Genomic DNA, 22,176 nt, shown 5'->3' with positions numbered 1-22,176 from the left:
TACAGTTCTTGGACACAAATGTAAATTTAAATGGTCTGGCAGCTGCAACAATTTTTACTCAATTTTTTTTTTTTTTTTTTTTTTTTTGGTGAGCAATGTGTAGTTTTGCAGTAAATTTGAAAGTACGACAGCCTATATTGTTTCTAACCAGAGGCTTAAATGTATAGCTATGTGTGTTGGACCAAAAGCTGTAATTACACAAATGGTTGACAGTTCCTAGTGGTGCCAGATGTCCTTTGCCAAGAGCAGACTGCCATGCTGTACCGTTCAAGTGTAGCTGTGCCAGCGTCCAGGTTAGCTAGCAGACCGTATGTATTGTGTGCATTTGCTGTCAGGAAAGGTTCTGTGGCTTCTCAGCCCAATTTCACAAGTATTGGCTGATTTAATAAAACTAAAGCTGTTAATCTGAAGGAAATTTAGTACTACTAAGAGATAGTGAGAAGCTTCCCTGCTAGCTGTTAGTTGCCTTGCTGTGGAGCACAGGGGTTCAAATATGATTTCGTGTTTAAAATAACAGATTGGCTTAAAAAAAACCCCAACAAACAAACAAAAAATCCCCTCAACGTAGCATATTAATCTTAGGAATAAACTACGAAATAGTTGAATTATTTCAAATAGTTTAATTTTCTAAACTTACTTTCAAGATAAGATGATGACGTACTTGACTCTTTAAACTTTTGTATATTCCTATATACCTCTATAGACTTGTATATCAAGTGTATGTGGCTGTATATATGACTGATTGATGTAATGGCATAATTGTTTTGAGTGTCAAATTTTAAACTCAGTCATACAGTGAATCACAACACTGAAATAATATGCTGGCATGTTTTTGGGCATCAGTACTGCCTAGGATTGTAGGACTTTTCCTTCTACTCTCAAGACACAACATGAAAGGTTGAGATACGTGGTAATCAAATGGTGTTTCCAGTAGTTTTAGGCACAATAAGTTGAAAATAGTCTTGACTTCGGTTGTTAGAAATCTTTATTCAGTCTCTTAATGCGATATTGTGTCCTCCTTTTGCAGATGTAAAATGCCACTTTCAGTATTCCTTGCCACCCCTCCCCAGTGCCAAGTCTCTTAACGTTGCAAACTGTGACTAAAGAGTTAAACATGGCAAGCATGCCCAGTGACATCCTAGTGCTGGAATGAGTTTTTTCCTGACTGACTGCCAGGTACTTGCTATTGCCTTCTCTAGTGTTGATGAAGATCTAGATAGAAATCCTAAAGACTCACCAAGTTGATGTCTATACAAAGGACCAGTCAATTAGTCAAGGTTATTCAAGGTGTCGTAGTATGCAGGCTTCGTTGGAGGAGCCAAGAGTTTTTGAAAAAAATATGAACGTCAGATCTTTGTATGAGCTTTCCACAAGCTGCTTATTAATTTGTGCTTGATAGGTCACTTTAAATCAGTTTTATGTATGTGTTGCTCTTGCAGATAATAGGAGAGCTTTTGAATACTCATGAAAGTACATTTTATGAACTTTGAAAGTATCTTTGTTGATACAGCATTTAGTAACTACATTTTGAGGGGTTTCGATTTTGAAGCAGCTTTGATGAGCTGTACAAGCAAGAACTCTGCAGCAACAGTGTTGCCCTGTATGAATGCAAGTAGGGATCAACTATTTAACTCGCATCAGAACATAAAGGTATGTGGTATGCTAAATCTGAAATACACATGTTGAGACAAATCCTAAAAGACCAATAACTGATTCAAACAACTGCGGATTCTTTAGCTCTGTGAGCCAAGTTCCAAAACTAAAGACTTTTCCATTTTGAAGGAAATAATATTTTTAAAAGTGGTGGGCTTAATTGATTGCTCGCTTTCAACATTTTCTGTCATAATGTTGTTTTAAGGTGGGTTAACAAATTACTGTAGCTTGGAGGAATAAAAATTTGGTACAACTTTTAAGTTAAAAGGCTGTATTACCCTTAGTGAGTATGTAATCTTGTACTTTGAGGACACTTACAGCAAAATTCTTGTTTTCATTAGGAAAAAAAGAGCATTGACATTTCTATTGCTGTGCCATCCATAAGGATTTCAGCAGTTTACTTTTTTTGTGAATTTGCAAATAAATCAAACCAGATATTTTTTCAAAGATGCTGATCACTCAAATGTCATGATTATCTAGTTACTCAGTATTCTGTACCTTTGAAAATTAGGTTAATCCTTTTTTAAAACACTAAACTGCAAAATTAAAAAAAGGTACTTGCTGGAATGAGTTAATCACTCTGGTTCTGCAAAGAAAAATTGTTAGTCTTTAACATTTTGCAATGTCAGGAAGCCCATATATTCGGTGGAATTACTTAAGAGAACATAAAAAAGAACTATTTGTAGCACGTAAACTTGAGCACATAGTGGTCTTTTTACAACTGGAGTCTGATAGGATGGTGCAGTATGTCTATCCTAATGCATATGTGTACTGCATATGTTTTTATTTGAACCTGTGCATAAATACTGATCTTAAACTTCAGAATGAAGTAATTTTCAATATTTGGTGTTAGTGACTGATTTTATTATGCAGCAGCGAGGATGTCAGAATGAGTGTTTCTGCTGCAATGCTGTTTGCTTTTGTGTAAGGCAAGTGTTGTCTGAGCCTTTATAGAACTGTAAAGTACAGTTCAAATGTGAAAAAATGTCAGCTTGTTATAAATGGCAGCAAATGGTGCTGATTATTTTACCTTTGACAAAGTGGAAAATTTAAAGGCTGGTGTGTCCCATTTTATTAATACAATAAAATTTTACAGTGTTGTTCTGGGCTTAGATATATGTTCTTTAGTGTTTATTATCCCTCAGTTACTGTAAAAATTTTTGATTCGAAGTCTGGCATCATTGTTCAGAATGCTAATTCAGGAAACTAATTAACATATGAAAGCAAATGCACATCCATTTGTCTCCATTTCTTTCCTTACGCTAACCAAAACAAAGTTGGTGTTTTCTTGTAATATGCAAGAGCGATGGAACGCAGAGACCATATTTTTTATCATTTAGCACTAGTTTATAGCTTCCACAGACTTGTCCTAATAATGAAGCTATGAAGGATATGACAAGAATGGTGATATTAAATTTCTCTAGACTAACAGTAAATTTTTCCATTCTGATGTCAAGAATGTAGAGCATCTGGAATCTGCAGTGTGAGTGGTTCAGTACGGGAACACTTTCATCAATTGCTTAGCCATTTATTCTCCTCCTAGGAACAAGCAGTCTTCTATAGAATATAACACTATGAAGGAAGCAATTTTCTAGAACTGGAAAAATTCTTTATGTCCCGTTGTTTCTGATTTAAAAGCTTTCCATTGCTGCTTAGTCTTAAATCTTATTGCATGTGCAAATTTAGTGTACACATTTTTAAATTGGAATTGCCATTATTATACACTCTGTTGTTCAGATTGAATAAAACTAAATTGTATTAATTAAGCTTAGGAAAAGCTTGAAGATACTCTGAAGACAGGAACTGCTTAACTGTGTTGAAAGAACAAATTGAAATTTATCTATTACCTTTTTAAGCAGGGACAGTGCTGAGTTTTCAAACATAGCTGGATTTTCCCTTGAAATTATTTCCTTAGTCCAAGCTGGCAGAATGCTACAAGCCTTATTCTGCAGCCATTTTATCTTACTTGCTCTTGCAGCAAGCCCAAAATGTTCAGAGTAGTTTCTCTATCCATGACAAGCTGTTGTAAATTTTAGGTTTAGATTATGTATGTGTATTTAGATTATCTACACGCATCTAGTTTACATGGACTATTTCTGTAGGCAAGGTTATCTAGTCATTGGTTTTTAATTCCCTGTGTCACTTTTCTTGGATGAATTAGATTTCATGAAAAGTGTATTGTATGCCCAATATTAGTTTATTGCTTCTAAATTTCTTTATTCTTGAATCAGGTAATCAGATTTAATAGACTGCAAAAGCACCTTCAAACAACCCCCTCCCCCTTCCACTCTTGTAAGAGTTTTATATTATTCCTGTGTGCAATGCTTGTCTTCTTTTATTAACATTTCCATGCTATAGGCTTTTACTTAGTTCACGTAAGTTTTAGATACTGTACCTAATTTATATAACATGAATATAAATAGCAGCATACTAGTATCTAAAACTAGGAGCTCCCTTGTTTATCTGAAATTGACTCTTATTACTGCCACTGGATTATATGACCTTGTTTAATCTAGAAAGGGCCCTTTTTCGTCCTCTGTTTCAATGATTTGGGAATGTCCAGGAATGATTACATTGTGATCTGGGCTTCCTGCCCTGCCCCCCCCCCCCCCCCCCCCCCCCAAGTTGTAGGACTGACTGGGCCTACTTCGCCTCTTATAATTGCAAAATAGTCTTACATCTCCATGTTTAAGCTCATTGTTAATTTTTTTTTATGTATGCTCAGATCTTCTGGGACCTTTGAATAAATGATCTGCTTTTAAAAATTGAAGTAAATGAGTTTTTCTTGTGTAAGTCATGTTTACTTTACTGAATTTTGACACCTGAAGTATTTTGATACTAGAAAATCCCAGTGGGCATACGATTCCTTTTAAATATAAAACCTGGTTACGTTTAGGCAAACTAGACTAAAAAAAAAAATTAGAAGAACCTGAGCAGAATAGCAACAGTGTATAAAAAAAAGCTTTTTATTTTATTTTTTCAAGACTCTTTATAGTATTGCTAACATCAGGCATTAAAAAAACAGGGTGGTTTTTTTTTTTTTTGGCTTTTCATGATTTTTTTTTTTTTTAAACACAATCTCTAGGTACTTTTTTTAAAAAGCTTTTTTTGTGTGTTTATTTAAATTGTGGGCATCTTTCCAAAAATGCGTGCAAAATCCTTTTTTTTAATAGGAGGTCCATGCATGTCATATGACTCAAGAAGGTGGGACTTTAAGAGAAACATCAAAGTGAGACCAAGAGCACAACTGAGGCCTGGCAGCCACATGCTTACAACGGTAGCATTCAGCTCTGAGGTGCTGAGATACATCTCATTCCATGGCTTACGCAACGAACATGCATTTTTAATTTACAAAGCAGTTCATCTGAATATGGGGTATAGCTATGACCTTTTCAAAAGGTAATTTTTGTTTTTAGAAGTGATCAAAAGTGTTCAGTATAGCATCACTTCAGTCTTTATAATTGCTACTGAAAAGACTAAAAAAAAAAAAATCTGGTTTCAACAGCTTGGCAGTACTAAAACCAGTGAGAAACTTGCATTTATTTCAGTGGCCTTTGGCTCTGCCTTGCAGAACCACCTGAGGTGCTAGTTAGAAGTTTTGCAGGAGGTTTGAGGTTGGGCTGAAGCAGTCTTTGCTGTTAAGTTCGGATTACTTCTACTGCTGCACGGCAGCATCTCTGTACAGTGACACCTTACGGGGCTGCAGAGATTTGAGCTACCGCCCTTCAGTTGTTGGAAAGATGGATGTGATAAGTTATCAGATCTGGTCATTTAAATTAGGCCAATATGTAGTTGCCAATGTAGTCATTTCAACTTCATTACCAGTTTACAGTAACTTGACAAATTATTTTTTCCATGTCACAAAAGCACTTTCTTTTAAATCCCATTTGCTAGTAAAGTCATATGCCAGCCATCATTTTCACTGTTTCTTCACACTGCAATGAGTAAGAACAACACACTTTATGTAATTGAGACACAAATAAAATGCAATGTTTTGGTTGGAGGGGTGTGTGTGTAGAAGATCCACATACTGTTTTTCTTCATATGTAAAAATCTGAATGCCCATCTGAAAATTTTTGATTCTGTGCTACTGGGCACCACAGAAGGAACAAGAAAAAATGAGATTCTGTCTGTAAAAGTAAACCTTTACAGGTGCTAGCTGCTTCTGCTGCCATTACCTTCTGTTTGGAAGGATGCTATAGCTGAGTCTGATGATCTGGAATTACATAAATTTAACTTTAGACATATTGTAGATCTTTGTCTTCTGTTCTCCCCAACTAAATACCTGAAGTCCTCCTTCTGCCCGATTTTCGTTTGGCTCCTTGGTTGAGTTTTTTTACCCCTGGCTACATAGTGCTCAGTTTCAAGAGGAGTCTGAAGAGGGGAGTGTGGTGTTCTCCAGCATGCTGCGTGGCATAGTCCTTGGGTTCTGCTGCTGCGGAGAAGGGTGGGATTCTGATTTCCTTCTGGCTGAAAGCTATAAACACTGGACTGTAGAGCCAAAGCAGGGCACAACTAGAAACATAGCCATGATATTGGATAAAATCAGTCAGCACCCATCTAGGTTTCTCCACTTCCCCAGGAGAGTTGCACAGATTGGGTGGTGCATTGCTGTCGAAGCTGGAGTAGCGCACTAGGGACATGGACAGCCATTCCCCTAGAAGGGGCAGTTCAGGGCTATATGAATAAGGGAAGCCCACAGCCACTTTTGAGCTGGCTGTGTGTAAGCACTTGCAGGGTAAGTCAGTCCTGGAGTGCCAGCAGGCAGGATTTTTCTCTGGGAGTTCTGTGTATAAAACTTAAGTCTCATTATAGGCAGATTCAGTCTTACCCTGTGTCACTACTGTAATAGTTAATCCATTAGGAAACATGAACTTTCATTTTATTTTCACTGGGGATTTAATTATCAAAGCTTTGAGGAGCAAGTTACAAGGACAGAATAGTTTTATAGTTGATTATATGTGAAATTTAAGCAGATCTGATAGGTCAAGGAAAAGAAAGCTTACTCTGTTATACATCTCTTATTTGAAAGGAGTGGCTGAAGTTAATATTTTCTTTCTTCTGAATGGCACACATGAATTGTTCCTAAGCAGTTATGCCACTGTGTGAGTTCACATTGAACCTTCTATTCCATTTTCCAACAACCTTCAGGTTATTCTGAGGTAAATGTATTTGCAGTAACAAAGGTGGCTATGTGCAGAAATATAAGGCTGAGTGTAAAGAAGTTTTTTAATTTTCTAAATGAAAATGTTTTTGAAGCATAGATTGTGTGATAAACATAACCATTTCTGCTAAGTGCTGAAGTTCTATTTGTCCAGAAAGTCAGAGTCAAGAGTCCCATTCAAACCCCTGTTCTCTGGGTGTCAGCTCAATCACTGACTGCGTCTCACTAGGCAAGGCTCAGCATTCTTTTTGTGTCCGTGCAAAATTGTAGTGGTTTCAGTTGTATCCTCTTTTTGCAGTATTTCTGAAGCATAAATAAGAGCAGATTTAAATAAAAGCAAGATTCTAAGAGAAATGAATATCAACCACCAAAAACACTTGGACCACAAAAAAGAATGTATCTGGAAGGAACTTTCTTTTCCAGAATATTTTACTGAGAGGCAGTAAAAAGACAAAGTTAAATAATTGGATCCCAAAGGTGCTGTATGTAATTTTGAAAGGGCTATGTAGTGCCTGGAAAGGTTGTGAAATTATGTTTACTAATAAATATTCTAAATCATAAGTTTTAGGGAGATAATAGGCATAATAATGATAGGTAACCTATAACTTACAACAGTGTTCTTCACCAGTAGAATATCTTGTAAATCTGTCCTTATGATGAACAGCAGCACTTACTCAGACTAAAAATAATAACAGGACCGTGTATCTTGGATCCCAGGAGACTATTGGTGTTTTTGTAGACAGCAGACAGGAGAAAAAGGCATTTTGTCCTTTTTACCCCAAGTAATCCCACTGGAAAATTAAACATGTGCTATGAATTGATATCAACTCATGCCAGGTTCCCTCCCTACAGAGGGCTGCTGCAAACACTGTTGCTACATTTCTTGGACAGCAGTTTGATGGCTTGTGTGCATGATGGATATTTTATGCTGTATGCTACTGTGGAACAGTGTGCTACTGTCTGCCCCTCCGAGACCGCTGGTGAGGTGTGCCACAAATAACTGGGAACAGCAATTGCTTTAACCCTACGGAGAATCTCAAATACCTGCAAATGAAAAATGTTACTGAAGTATTTCTGTGTGTCTGGGAAAGCTGTGTTGGCTTTATTTTTTAAGGTTTAATCCTGCAAAACAGAGCAGTTCCTTTTGTCTTGCTGTGGATTCCTACTGAACACGGGATAAAAAAAATATTAAGCAATATATTAGCAAGAAATATTTAGAGAAACCACGAACCTTTTTTTAATGGACCACCCTATCCAGTTTCTGTTCTTTTAAGGAAGTTTTTCCTATTCATGACTCATTTCACTCTTTGGCTAACATCAAGGGAAATGGAATAACGATTAAGCAAAGGAATGTATGTTTTTTTCTGGTTTTGTCCTTTTTTCAAAACCTTTATGAATTTTCTGCATAACCTTGTGTAAATATATACGGATGTAGAAGCTTGACAACCGTGACAAGGTAAAAAGTACACTGCTAATACTTGCTTCTTAGTAATTTTTTTAAAATGTTCCTTTTGGTTCTACAAGTTAATGTTATGCTGGATACTCCAGACTCCCTATTCAGTTAAAATGACATGCTCCAGGCAGCCAATTACACAGAACTGTTAAGTGAAATTAATGAGATCACCCCTAGATTACACTTTGTGTTTTATTTTCATTTTATAGGTCTGTACGAGCTGCTGGCTGCATTGCCAGCCCAGCTGCAGCCACATGTGGACAGCCAGGAAGACCTGACCTTCCTCTGGGATATGTTTGGTGAAAAAAGCCTTCATTCACTGGTGAAGGTAAACCACATTTAAGTCAGATTCTCTTTGAGAAGAGCATATGGAAAAATGTTTTGAGCGCCATCTAGTAAACCAGTGATCAAACTGTTGCTCAGTGAAAACAAAACAGCCTTGTTTTAACTCTGTTTCTGTCAGGGGTGGAAGTTGTTAAATAAGATTCTACCAAAAATACATAGATGATTTCATTTAAGAGTGATGTTTTGGCAGTGTAACGCTAATGCAGCAAACATATGTTGTTTGCCCTTGTTTAGAAAAAAAGAGTACAAAATAGTAGCAGGAAATCTGAGACTTCTTTATGGTCAACATTGAAGACCTGGAGTTTAGCTTAAATAAATAAATGTTCACAGCAAAAATTAGAAGGAATATATTTTCTGAGGTCAAGTATGGCAACAGTTCAGTAGCCACGTTAATTTAAAATAATTTCCTTTAACAAAGTCAACTGAAATTCTAGTAAGCTGTTTCTTTTATTGGCTTGCCTCCATTTAAAATTGTGTTTTGCACATAAATATGTTGGACTAAAGTACCACCTAAAATAAGTTTGGAAGCATACTTGAATAAAGTATAGTGTCCTGCTACGAAAATGATCAGCAACAAGAAATCAGAGCATGCCATGGGAGTATGCAGAGCTACCCCGATAATGTTAAAATTGCTTATAGCAGAAAAATTGGACCAATCAGCTGGTAAGAAATGTTCCACTCCTACAAAATGGTAAGTATGTCTTCAGTCTCCAGTACAGAGTTAACTCAAGCTGGAAGGAAGTTCTGAGGTCTCAAATGAGTCAGTAGGTGGTAGTAACCCATGCTGTGAATATATCCAGACTTCTACATAATCGAGCAGAATTTCTTACCCTTGTCAGTCACTGATCTAGAAGAAGCTTAAAATCGGGATTAGTTTGACGTAGGTTTGAAAGAGTCACCTTTTTCCATTTCTTTCAGCTATCTTATTCTGGAAAACTATGTAATAATGTTGATGCTTGGCCAAAATGATTTTCAAAATAGCTGTAAATTTGCATATAAAAGTAAACACAAGTACTCTCTGGTAGTTGATACACAAAAGCAACAAGCAGGGGAACAGTGCTTGGCGGTACTTGCTTGCCTAAAGAATTTCATCAATGTTTCTGAAGTGCGGTGATTCCCAGACTCATTACTGCTTTGCTGCAGCTGTCTGGTCAGGTGGCTCAGAAGATCACTGCAAGGGGAACACCAGTTGTCTTTCTAATAGAGGCTGACAGTGGTGTGCATCTGAGCAAAATGTTAGGTCAGTTGCTAAATTAGTTTTCTTTCTGGATTGGGAATTAAAGAAGGCTGGCTAGAAAATGAGTGTGGATGTGTGAAACACATTTCAACATTTGCTCTAATTTTCTATTGAGGCAAAACCTAAACCTTTTCAAACTCCTTCACTTGCTCCCTTTTGCCCCTTCCCTCAAAAGAAGACAAAGATAGCACAACAGTAATTAGTTTACTCTCCTTGAGTATACTCTCAGTTTAGAAAAGTTGGCTCTCCTACTGGCTCTCCTAGTTGCGTGCCCTAGTTACCACATTACTTGTTATTGCAGGGTGGATTGGTCTTTCTGCTTTTAACAAAAAAGAATTAATGAGAAGGCTTTCTTGAGGCAGATAGAAAGTTTGGGGGATCAGTGAATGGTCACTTTATTGCAGTTGTAACAAGAAGGCATTGAAGTATTCCAACCATTTTTATTATTTATCTTGTACATGTTATGTCCAAATATTAAATGTACATGTAACTCTACCCTGTGAACAGTTCTTTTAATGTCCTAGTAAGTCTAACGCTATCTTACAATAGACTTAATTCTTGAAACTGCATCTTTAGTGTTCACTAGTCACACTTCTTTAATACACCATATTAATTTCATTCAAGAGACAAAATTTTTTAATTATAAGAATTGAGACTATTAAGAGCATCTGGTCTGATCCAGTGCATATGGCAGGCTATTGAACCTCACCTTTTGGTTTCTGTGGAGTTCAGGTATAGAAAGTAGGGCACAAAGAGCTTTCAAAAGGTTATCTAGCGCATATCCCTGCCCCAAGATGGGCTTAACTGTATCTTAAACTCATGGTATTTGTTTGACCTTTAACACATTTTTAGAAGGATTATTCAGTATCCTATCAAGTTTCAGAGAAGGCAGTCCATAGCCTTTTTGGAAGAGAGCTGTAAGAGCAAAAGAAAGAACACCATCTGCCATAGTTTTTCCCCGTTATAAGGCTTCAGAAGAGCCAAACCTTTCTTTCTGGGTTCCGGTGTCTTATTTGAAAGACTGTTTTTCCTAGCAATAACTTCTTAAAGTCAATTGTACTTGCAAAGACAAATGTTTTTAATTCCTCAGGCAGACAATGATGACAGATATTTTGTAATAAAAAAAAAAAAAAAAAGCACTAGCTTAGGGCCAAGGATGTTGTGATCCTGGTATGTGTCGGTTTTGGAAGAAAATGAGCATGGGTATACTACTAATTAGGCACTAATATTTCTCTATTTAAGATAGACACACTGCTTAATAAAAATTTCTATGCTGATCTTCTTACCTTACTGTTTAATACTTTCAAATATTAGAAAAGAGCTTTTTTTCTAAGTTATAAAATGGATAAAATGCTCCAGATTGCTTGAAAGGTTTAAGTATAAAATGAACTTTCTACTTTTTTAATGGATATTTTAAGTTTTATGGGTATTTAATTATCATAGTGTTTTCTGTATGGTTGTATACCATAGTATATGGTTTGCTATTCTGGCTCTCTTAATATTGAAGAGAAAGAAAAAAGGAAAAAAAAAAGCCCCAAACCTTGTCTTGGAGTTCTCTTCATTCAGTATTGTTGGACAGAAACCTCTTTGTGAACTTGGATCAGCCTGAGCTGTTCTAAGAAGTCAGAAATGGAAAAGTTGTATTAGATCATCCAGTCCATTCCCCTGCAAATACTGGATTGTTCCCTACAGTACATTCCTATTGTAGTAAGTAAAACCAGCAAAAACTGATGCAACTGTTCTTGCTGTCCCTTTTCTCAATAAAGGAATCTGTTGATTAGATTTTATTTTGCAAAGTATAGAGAAGAGGGAACCCACAACTGTTGTTGACAGTTTGGAAGAGGAAACTGGCTCTGGATAGTGAATGTTTAAAATTTCTCTGCTTCCCTCAATTTGTTACTTCCTTGTCTTATTACATGACTCTCTTAAGTTCTATCAAAAATCTTCAGCCATCTCATTACTTTTTATATAGCAGAGATCCCAATAATTCTATAGAGATTTATAGAAAAGAAACATGAAGAGATGATCCTTCAGGGTAATTATGAGCACTAACGTAGCTGAAACCTGAAACAGTACGCATGTGCTCTGCTTGGATTTTTTTTTAGAGGAACATAAGGGATAAATAAAGATCTGTTCTAACTACTTTTTTAGCTTATTTTTAGAGGAGCTGCAAGAATTTCCATGTGCGTTTGCTTGCTATTTGTGCACCAGACACATGTTTTACTGTTTGTCTGTTTAGCTCCAGGATGAAGCTTCTACGTGCACTGTTGCCTTAAACATTTCTGGTTGTGGATTACTCAAGAATTGAGTAAGCTTATCTGTTGGGCTGCTACTGAAGTATTTCTTAACCAATTGCAGTTTACTGATTGGTTTTGGCCAGCTCAGAGCATGCACAGTTTTTTAGCCAGTACTGTACTTTGCATTACGAAAAAGAAGCCACAGCAAGTGGTGTTGCTCTTCCCCGTGATAGGGAAGAGTTTGTACATCCAAAAAGCAGTACGTGGCACTGGAAAAGAAAACAACTACTGCAAAAATAAGGAATAATTGGTGAATATAGTCTGATTTTATTATAACTGCATAGTATTTTGGTAGCTGGCCCTGCAAAACCCTAATTTGTGCTAATTCTCTATTAGTTTCACCTGGATATGACTTGACTCGGAGTTCTGAGAAATTATTTTGTATGTGTTAATGTTTGTCCATGTCGATGGCTAGCGACTTTTCCAAAAATACAATAGTCGAATGTATCCTGGTGTAATCTCTTTGGCATGTAAGTTGAATCATATGATTACGTAGCCCAAATTTTACAATCATTGTGGTGTAGAAGTATTGGAAATTTTCACTATGAAGACTCAGATTTTTCAGTATGTAAATGTAGATGCTTTCAGCCTACTGTGGTTCCGTTTTTGGTAATGAGAAAAATAAAGATACCATTTACAAAAAATGATCTGACTAGGGCAAAGCAAAAGGGATTGACTTCACACATGCTTACAGTGATAAAATCAATGATCTGCAGATGGTGTGCTAAATCTGCAGTCTGGACTGGTACAAGCCTACTTCATAGGCAAGTTTATATACACTCATAGTTTTCACCCAGAGCTTTACACACAAACTCCATGAAAAAAGTTGTTAGTCTGTAGGATGAAAGGGTTTGCATCTGTAGTACAGAATCATGCATGTAGTACAGAACCAAGGTTTCATGGCTTATTTTATGGTAGAGGATAGACTAACTCATAGCTATCCAACCTTTCACCTGGGAAGAGCTATGCACGTTCTTTTGGCACTTGTGGAGGGGTCGTGTGGTGCAGTTTCCCCTACCTGTGATGCGTCAGACATTCTGCAGCCAACATCCAGGTGCATGCTGCACAGATCATGTGCATTCATCTCACGTGTCATGCATCTGGATGGTGAATGCTCCTGCCTGGGCACGAGCTCAAGCATCCACTCATTTGGATCTTCTTCCTGGAATGACGTAGAGGAAGTGGACTTCAGATTATGAGAGTTGTTCTGATGAGTCGTGTGTGACAACTGATTGTTCTGAACTCATTGTTCTGAACTTTTGATGGGAATGACCCATAGATGGAGGGAATTATATCTCTGTATGTGTCAAAGGACTGGGAGGGTGATGGTGGATGAGGAGGATGTGTTAGATAGTATAAGACCTGAGCATGACACAAATGATATAGAATGAATGATTGTGCTGAGATGGAGTTGGCTTTCTTCATGGCAGCCTGATGATGTTAATGTTGACTGCTTCTGCACTTCAAGTTTGAAGCTGATATTGAAATATTTTTTTCTCAACATACTAAAGTTATTTGCTTTCTCATTACTTTGTTCTTCATGTATACTTTCTCTAGAACTAACATTTATACAATCTTCATAATTTATTGTTGGAACTGTCTGTTTTCTGTGGCTCACAAGAACTCTTTTCTGTTAACCGTTATATTATATAGAAGATGGAGAGAGCAGGGTGTGTTTGTGAGGGGCTTTTGGTGACTAATATGTTTGCACTTGTTAAGAGAATAGTGAGAGCAGTTTCTGATTTCAGGGCAGACAAAAGCAGCCACCTTGGAAGGAGCTCAGAGGAGCTGCATTACCCAAGAGCAGCAAGCCTGGAAAATGCACTAGAAGAGAAAGTGGGACTGGGGTTTCGTAGACCATAGGTGGCAACTAACCTCAGATCTAACAGAGTGGGTGGGTTGTGGTTTGGGGGGAAAGCATTGGAGAGTTGGAGAGATGTATGGACCACCTTGGAGTGGGTGGAATTATTGAAACTGATAGCTCATTCACTAAAATGTTGCTTTGGTACTTGAAGTCCTTAAGGTTCTTTACTGCTGAGTTCTCAACCATATTTATTTTTAAAAAGCTGTGCCTCCCCGGTAAAGGGACTAGGCTGCAGTTCCGTAAATTCATGTGGAGGTCTGAAGTGCTGTTTGCTTTGGAGATGGGAAAAAATGAAGGAAAAGGCGGTGTGAGTAAGCATTTACCACCTGGCCATCTGGAGGAGGAGGTGTGAGTGTGGTGGTTGGCAGCCAGTAACAATTCATGGCCAATGAAAAATAATTGTTCTTCACGCTCTAGAGGAGAATCAAGGAAGGTTGCTTCTTACGTTATAGTTTACATCTTTCAGTCAGAGAAAACATGCAAAGCCTACTGATGGCAAGAGTAAAGCGATCACTTTTGTAATGCAGACTGTCCAAACAATGTACAGGTGTGGTCTGTTGTGCCGGTTTGAAAACTTTTACTATTTCTGGCAAGTGGAGAAGGAATTTACCATAGTTGAATTCATTAATATTGCTGTACTAGGTAATAGGTGGCAGTTGCTTGTCATTATTTAAATCCAGATCATCATAGATCAAGGAAATCTTAATTTTTGTAAGGATGTCCTTGTTCAGTGAATGTCACTTGTTGAAAGAGGCGTGGTCCAGTCTTGCCTCAAGTCCTGCTGGCAAAGCACACGATACTCAAAGTTTTCAGCCCTACAGAACTATCTAGCAGTACACTATACATGGACAGTATTAGGATACCCCGTCTGCAAAGAAATACGAAAGCTGCATGGAAGAAATTTAAGGCTTTTCTTTTTCTTTTCTCATTGTCTGGAGAGGAAGCTTGATCTCCAGTTAATTTTTGAAGCTTCCTGCTTGAGTTGTATATACAGAATATATATGGAGGAGTGCTAGAATTTCAGTACTTTTCTCATGCAAAGTATTAGTAGATAATGGTCTAATTCATATACTGAAATATAAACTTGCCACATGCTTTCTGCTTACCTAAAGGTGAAAATTATTGGAAAAATAATACTCTGTAAGAAAGCCTCTTAATGACTGACAATAGTTTGCATTCGTATTTGGAATAATTACCACTGAAGCAACGAGTCGTTTTGCTTCCATCAAAATTATTGCATTCAAAAAAAGTGTAATGCAAGGTGTTATTCCTTATGAAATGCCACATAAAATTAAAGCGTTACTTTTGAAGCCAAAGTGATTTTTTTGAGACCTACTCGATAGCCAGCAACTGAAATCTGCAAGTAAAGAGATCGCTCTTAGCTGGAGGCAGTCAGCTGCCTTTAAACTTAATTTCCATGGGAACAGTGATCAGATTAATCAAAATAAGGTAATTGAAGTTTTATAGAAAATAGTACAGGATCTTTACTTTATTCAGGCCGATATTGTTTCTATGGAAACTTTAGGGAAAAGGTAGCTAGCAGCCAGGCATTGAGCAAATGATTGCTTCTCTTGTTGAGATTGGGGAGGTTTCTGGTTGATCTGTGTGTGTTGAACCCTTTGACTTGTTTGTGCTCTTATTGTATAAAAATGCAGTACATCAGGTAGTAACTGGGCAAAAATAAGCAAAATAAAAATGGATTCCTGTTCGAAATCATAACTAAACCCCCCAACTTTTCATGTTTTATAACATGTAACAGGTTTACTGTTTCTTCTCCGCATAAAGACAAAGTTGTTTTGCCATGTGTGTTTACACATACATACCTGTGCTTGTTTGTGCCTTTAATAAAGTGAGAAAATGCATCTCCAATTTATTGAAAATGTGGCCAGGCATAGCTTTGGATGGTATAACCTTGTTTGTAAGAAAATGCACATCAACTTAATGCCAAGTGGATGGGTTAGTGCAGTTGTGGTGAAATATGGATCCTCTGTGATGGTTCAACTAAAAGTATTTGTTATAATTGTAGCTAGTAGATAGGTTACTAGGAAACAGGCTGCTAGTGGACATAAATAATCATTTTGTCCTGAAGTCTATTGAATGGGTTCTCCTGTGGTAAATACTTTTTTTGTATTTTTTTCATATGTTTTTATTTTGTACTTTTTGGTAGAAGTTTAACTGGCTATCTAGTGTTAACTTCTTTGTCAGAAGTCTGGACATTTGGTATCTCTAGCATCTTGCAGTTTCTACATCAGTGTTGCTAATGTGTTTAGTAATAGGCATTTGCAACTTTTCATCTAGATTTTCATAAGGAAGTCCCGTTCCTGTCATCAACTTCTCCTTTCAGCCCACTTTGTTAAAAATAATAATAATAAGAAAACAATTCAAAGATCAGTTTCCAAAGTATCAATTGTCTTGTTGACAGCTTAGTCTCATAAAAGCTGTAGAAGTTGGGTTGGTATCAGAAGTCTCTGTAGGTATGGTGTACCAACAAACTTTTGAAGTGAAAAATAAAGCAGATAAGCTTATTAAATCAGAGGTGTGAAGTGTTGGTCTATGACTGTTACTTGAAACTTGTGAATAAATCAGTGCTTTGGAATGTGAAAAAACTTTGGTGTAGGTTAAAATCCAGACGGAGGCATTTTTTTGGATCGGTGGTAATTGATTTAAAGTTTCTGCTGGGAACCCTCCAAAGAGTAGCAGAAATCCAGCCAAAATGTACTGGACGTAAAAGAAGTAAATCAGTCCTTCTAAGACAAATATTTTGTAATTTCATTGTTACCGAAGGGGCAATGTACCAGCCTGCTGACAAAACTGGTGCAACGGTTCAAAGAGAAGTTTTAGAACCCGAATCTATGCTCATACCCAGATTTTTCTTGTCTTGAAGCTTGTACAGTATTTACTTAACCAAAGTGATACATTTTTTGTCTATGGTACTGAGGCCAATCAAAGGTCTTGTAAGCTACTCAGCAATAGTAGTCTGATAAATCCAAGACATCCAAGGATAATGTAATTTTAAACTGTTTTTCTACAGTGTTCTTTTCCCTTGGACCAGAAGTTCTGTGTCAGAACATGTGAGGGAGTGTTTAAAACAGGTTTTTTTTGTTACTGTCTTGGACTGTTTTCCTTTTAAGAACAGAAAGTCATAACTACCCAAACAAGCCTCTACAGTGCCAAAACATTGTAAGAGTTAAGAAGGATAGGATGTGATAGTGTTAAAATCTTTCTGAAGCATGGAAACTGGTACCATAAGATTTAATAAAAATTTTAAAAGTAAAATTTAGCAAAAATGCCTGCCTGTGTTTCCTACCAGCAGGTTTTGTTACTGTTTACGTTAACTGTCCTTCTTTCTTTGGAAATCTTGTATCTGTTCCTCAGCTAATCCTCGTAAAGTTAATGTGTAGTGTTCAGTAATATGTGTAATATTATACACATCCTCACCATCTTCCCTCTTTTGTATGAAACACAGGCATACACACACAGTTTTTACTCATCTTTTCTTTTTCTTTTCCCCATTACTTTTTTTTCTTCTGTGCCGGCTTAAGCACTTTTTTAAAAAAAAACCACCAACTTTTTTCAGTTATCTCTCTTATAACTCTTTTTCCTTTCTAAAGCATGGAAAGAAGAGAGCAACGTAGTATGCTACATGCACACTATTCCTTTAGGCTTACAGATAGCGTTGTTTGTATAGCAGTGTTCTCTTAACCACAGGTTGTTTCTCTAATAGCCATTTCTGTGTATCTTGGTAGAATCCAGTGTTCGCTTTGCAGGTGTGGTGATGTCAGTGGAAGTTCACTTCAAACATAGGTTGCACTAAGTTGAGAGCTGCAGCATGTAAGCGCTTAATAAACTGGTGCTATCCATGTGGTGCCCAGTCACTGCAGAGTAACCAGTGAGGTGCTGAAGAAATAAGATTCAAAAACATGCAAAGCATAAGGCTTAGCTGTCTGTGCAAATCAAGGATGAGTAATTTACAATGGGCAATTGCTGTAACTTGCCTATGCCTTCAATGCAATAGCAAAACCTACATGTACAGATTCACTTTGACATAGCATCTTCAGTATGGTGATATAGTCCGTTTCTGTGCTACAGAGAGAAGGGTTCCATGCTTTCTTCCTCCAGCTGAACCACTCTGAGGTACCTACAGTGCAAAAATCTTTCCTATTCCTGTAGTGACAGTTTTAAAAACATTGAATTGTCTAAAGTTAGAGCTGTCTTAGGTTTGTTTTCAAAAAACACTGGTGCCTCAGTGGGCAATTTAGAGTTGCACACGCGTACATCATGGTCATGTATTTTGCGGTTGTCTTCCCCCACCTCCATTTTTCTTACTAAGACTCAGTTTTTCCCTCAGTGTGTCTTCCCATATATGTCTGCAAGCTTCTTCTATTTTTCATCTACTAAATAAGGATTGGATTAATTCCTTGTCTCTTAGGGAAATTAAGACAGGAAGTGTATAAAGATGAAATATTTTTATGCCATGTTAATGTGGCCATATAAATTCCTAGGGAAAACATTACTCTCACCTAGTTTGCATGTATTTGCAAAGTTATGCCATTTCATTACATGCAAACTAGATGAGATATTTAAATCTTTTGTACTCCATCAGTGCTGGAGTTTGAGGGTGTTACGAGAGTTGCCAAGTGTAGCTGACCCCAGGACGTGAGGACTCCTCTGACTCGGCTGCAGAAGCCCAGTCTGGTGCACTGAGAGATGGATGCGGCCGCTGTTGTTCCCATGTGCAGGTCCAACCAGTAGCGAGGCTGAGCGCCTGTGCCACTAGCCCAGCTGGCCAGAAAGGCTACCGCAGGCAGAGCAGTGCCTTTACCCACGTAAGTGCCAATGGCACTCATATAAACAAAAAAGCAGACAGCCTGGTCCCATTTCTCCTCTCCAGCTGATCAGGACTGAAGTTCACCACTGAAAACACACACACCTTCACTCTTTAGATTTCTAAGCAGAACCACATTTACAGATTCCTCAGATACCAGCACAGGCTCTAAGTCCAACTAAATAGCCATGCCTGGACCCTGCGCCCTTTACCCAGCCACTGGTTAAGACCTTGAGTCCTTCCAGGTATGGGTGTCCTCTTACTTGCTGGCTACTCCAGCTTAAAGATTCTAGCAAAGTACACGCATGGTTAAATTCATTAGGGAAATATCAACACACCCTGCTGTCATCAGTTTCTGGACCTGGATCTTACACACACAGACATATGCTCACCAATATTATTGATGCCAAGGGGTAAAATAATAATCCATTTTGACTTCTGAATTCCATTTCTTAATTTAATTTCATTACCTGTACTTTCACTCACTGTACTAGATGCATCAGTATGCCCCTCTTGATGCATGTGATGGTCAGCAAGGACATATTTTTCCTTCAGAACTGTTTGTTTCAGAGAATATTATGCCAAGTAGGTACTTTGTGCCCTCCCCTTCAATTTTAGGTTGGTTTTTTTTCTGATTTCTGTCCTGCTGCCTTTCTCCTTCACCCTGTTTCATAGACCTCTAACATGAAATTGTTGCTCCCAAGAGGAGGAGATTCTGAACCTTGGAGCCACTGACTTCTGCCCCAGTGGCTCAGGTACAGTATGATCCTTCCTGAAGAACACTGTATTTACTGAGTGATGGGGATGGTGTGAGCTAAACAGTCTTATTTTGTCCATTGGAAATTAAATCCGTATTGTCTCCCTATCTCTTTCTAACCTTTCTTGTTGCCTTTTGCTAGAAATCACAACCTGCACAAGGTCAATGCCAGTGATGTCAATTATTCACAAACACGACTGCCTCAATTATTTTGACATTTAAGAGTTAAAAAAACCCCAAACCTGCCAGCTATAAGTGCTAGGGATTATGTATGGGATAGCTTCAGTACTGCTTTACATTTAGTATGGATATCGTCTTCATAAAGTATCTTCAGTTTTAATGTGCTTTATAGATTGGGTTGCATGGAAAAGAGCAGTTTTTGTTGACATTTAGTGATTAAATAATCCAGTAATGACACTACAGACATACACGGCTTTAATCAGGATCAAACCATAAATCAGGGTGCAATTTTGAATTTCTTAGTTTCAAACATTCTAGGGAAAAAGTAACCCATGATTGTAATCACGTTAATGGGCATCTGAAATACTAAGCTGGTCATATTGAAGTTTGATATGTCATTAAAGACTAACTACGAATCATACCATAGCACGTGCCAAGTAACAAAATATTTGTAGTTGTGTGCCCATGCTCTTTCATCTTGAAACATCTACTTTCTACCAATTTCTAACTAATTCTAACTAATAATCTGACCAAATTTTATTATTGTCTTCTCTCAAAGGGGAAGCAATATTTTCCTCTTGTTGCATATCAGGTAACCACTGAGTAAGACCTATGGCTTGATCACATCTTCTGTCCTGCTTCTGCTCTGTCTCTGTGTTTTCTGAGTATGTATATTGGTCTTTTAACTTATTAGAAATGGATTATTTTCTATTTATTTTTCTACTGCTAAATGAATTTTTAATGTATGAGACACCTTTAATTCCCTTTGTGTTATGTGCATTTATTCTCCTTTTGTTATTCCTATTAACACTTTCATAACCATTCTGTCATAGCTTCTGTGTGGGAATGTTGTGCTGGTTTTTACTTATTTCAGCTTTTCCACTGATTTTCCAAACCTTTAAGAATGTAGGTAAGAGTGACCTCTCATACACCGAGGTTGATTGTCTGAAGATGGATACAGTTAGAGAGTACTTCAGTGTATTTCAGTTGATCTGGGGGAGCTCAACTGAGTTAAGCTGGATCAATATTTGTATTTTTTTGTTCTATCAAGTGTAAATTGACATTTTTGCATGATATAAAAAGAAATGTGTTCCCTTTTGGTTTTGTTAATCTTATAACTGATCTATGGCATAAAAATGTAAAAAAAAATTCCCTGGTTTATGATACTTCTTCCTGATATTATTTAAATTTTTGCTGGTTTCATATTCAAGTGCACTGTAAATCAGGCTAAGTCATGCTGGCTAATACTTTGGTTGCATCCTACTTGAAAAAAGGGGGCGGGGGGGGGCGCGCGGTTCCTGGTTGGAAACTCTCAGGAAATTGCTTGGCATCCCAGTAGTTGATACTTTTGTATCGCTGGTCTGCATTTTCATAGATCCTTATTTCTTGAAGAATAAAATTGCTAAACTTATCTCTGTATTTATTTTATAACAGTAGGAGTGCCAATACAGCTCCCTTATCTTTGTTACTGTCATCTCCTCTGTCATTAGGTAATTTCTGCTGTTTTCTACCAGCTTTCCAAAATTTAAAGATATGGCATGGCTGTAATTTTGTACACCTGTACAAATACATTTGTGTTACCCTGTCCAATATAAAAAGAAATGAATATGTTTACTTTGATTTGAAGCTTCCTGTAAAATGGGTTTGCATGTTTGGATGATTTAGTGCAAAAGCCTGAAGTGCAGTGGTCTGAAAAGGTACAGGGAAATGGCAGTAAATCTCTCCTAAATTACTGCAATTTTTTTCCAATATTTTGTCATTATTTTTCATACTCCTTTTTATCCTACAACACACATTCCACTTCAGTGTTGGTGTTTCTCCGTCCTCTGCAGGGAAGGTTGAGAATTAGTTGTATGCATTAACAGTATTGTAATTATCTGGTTGTACTTATTTGGGACATTTTACTCCTCACACATCTCTCTATCTTAAACAAAAATCAGATGCTGTCTTCATCTTTTTTAAAATTAAAATTCTTACTAAAAATCTTGTTTGTTGGTATTAATTAATTTATTAGAATCTCTGTTTTGATTTCCATTTAGTTTAAATTGTAGCCTGGCACCTGGCTGTACTGTGCAGGCCTCAGCATCTTCTGTTCTTATGTCCTGTGAGTTCTGAAGTACTCACTGCAAGTCTTCCACTGCTGGTTTTTATTATCTTAATTTTCCCCCCATATCTACATATTTTCTCCACATTTTCTGTTCTTCTGAATTTTCACCTACTTCTACCATTATTCCCAGAAACAAAAATAAAACCGACTTTCACCTAGTGCCAAGTGTAGTATGGAAGAACAGAAGATCATCCTTTACTAACCACCATAAAGTGCTTCTTTGCTTTGCTATCTATTTTTTAAGATTTCACAACTTTATATTTTCATATTAACTTTAGGTGTGGGATTTCACCA

General features: G+C 37.2%; 1 protein-coding gene across 8 annotated transcripts in view; it reads left to right on the top strand.

Annotated features, from left to right (window-relative positions):
* The window catches only part of MPP7 (MAGUK p55 scaffold protein 7), a 158,197-nt gene that overhangs the window by 47,164 nt on the left and 88,857 nt on the right, over window positions 1-22,176 (top strand). For all 8 annotated transcript variants that reach the window (XM_052804997.1, XM_052804988.1, XM_052804979.1 and 5 more), the window contains one exon: window positions 8,480-8,598. In XM_052804997.1, coding sequence (XP_052660957.1) covers window positions 8,480-8,598 — 119 coding nt within the window. The remainder of the gene's footprint in view (window positions 1-8,479; window positions 8,599-22,176) is intronic.

The sequence above is a fragment of the Harpia harpyja genome, chromosome 1 (assembly GCF_026419915.1).
Source record: "Harpia harpyja isolate bHarHar1 chromosome 1, bHarHar1 primary haplotype, whole genome shotgun sequence".
NCBI lineage: Eukaryota > Metazoa > Chordata > Aves > Accipitriformes > Accipitridae > Harpia > Harpia harpyja.
This window is presented reverse-complemented; position numbering and strand designations above follow the sequence as displayed.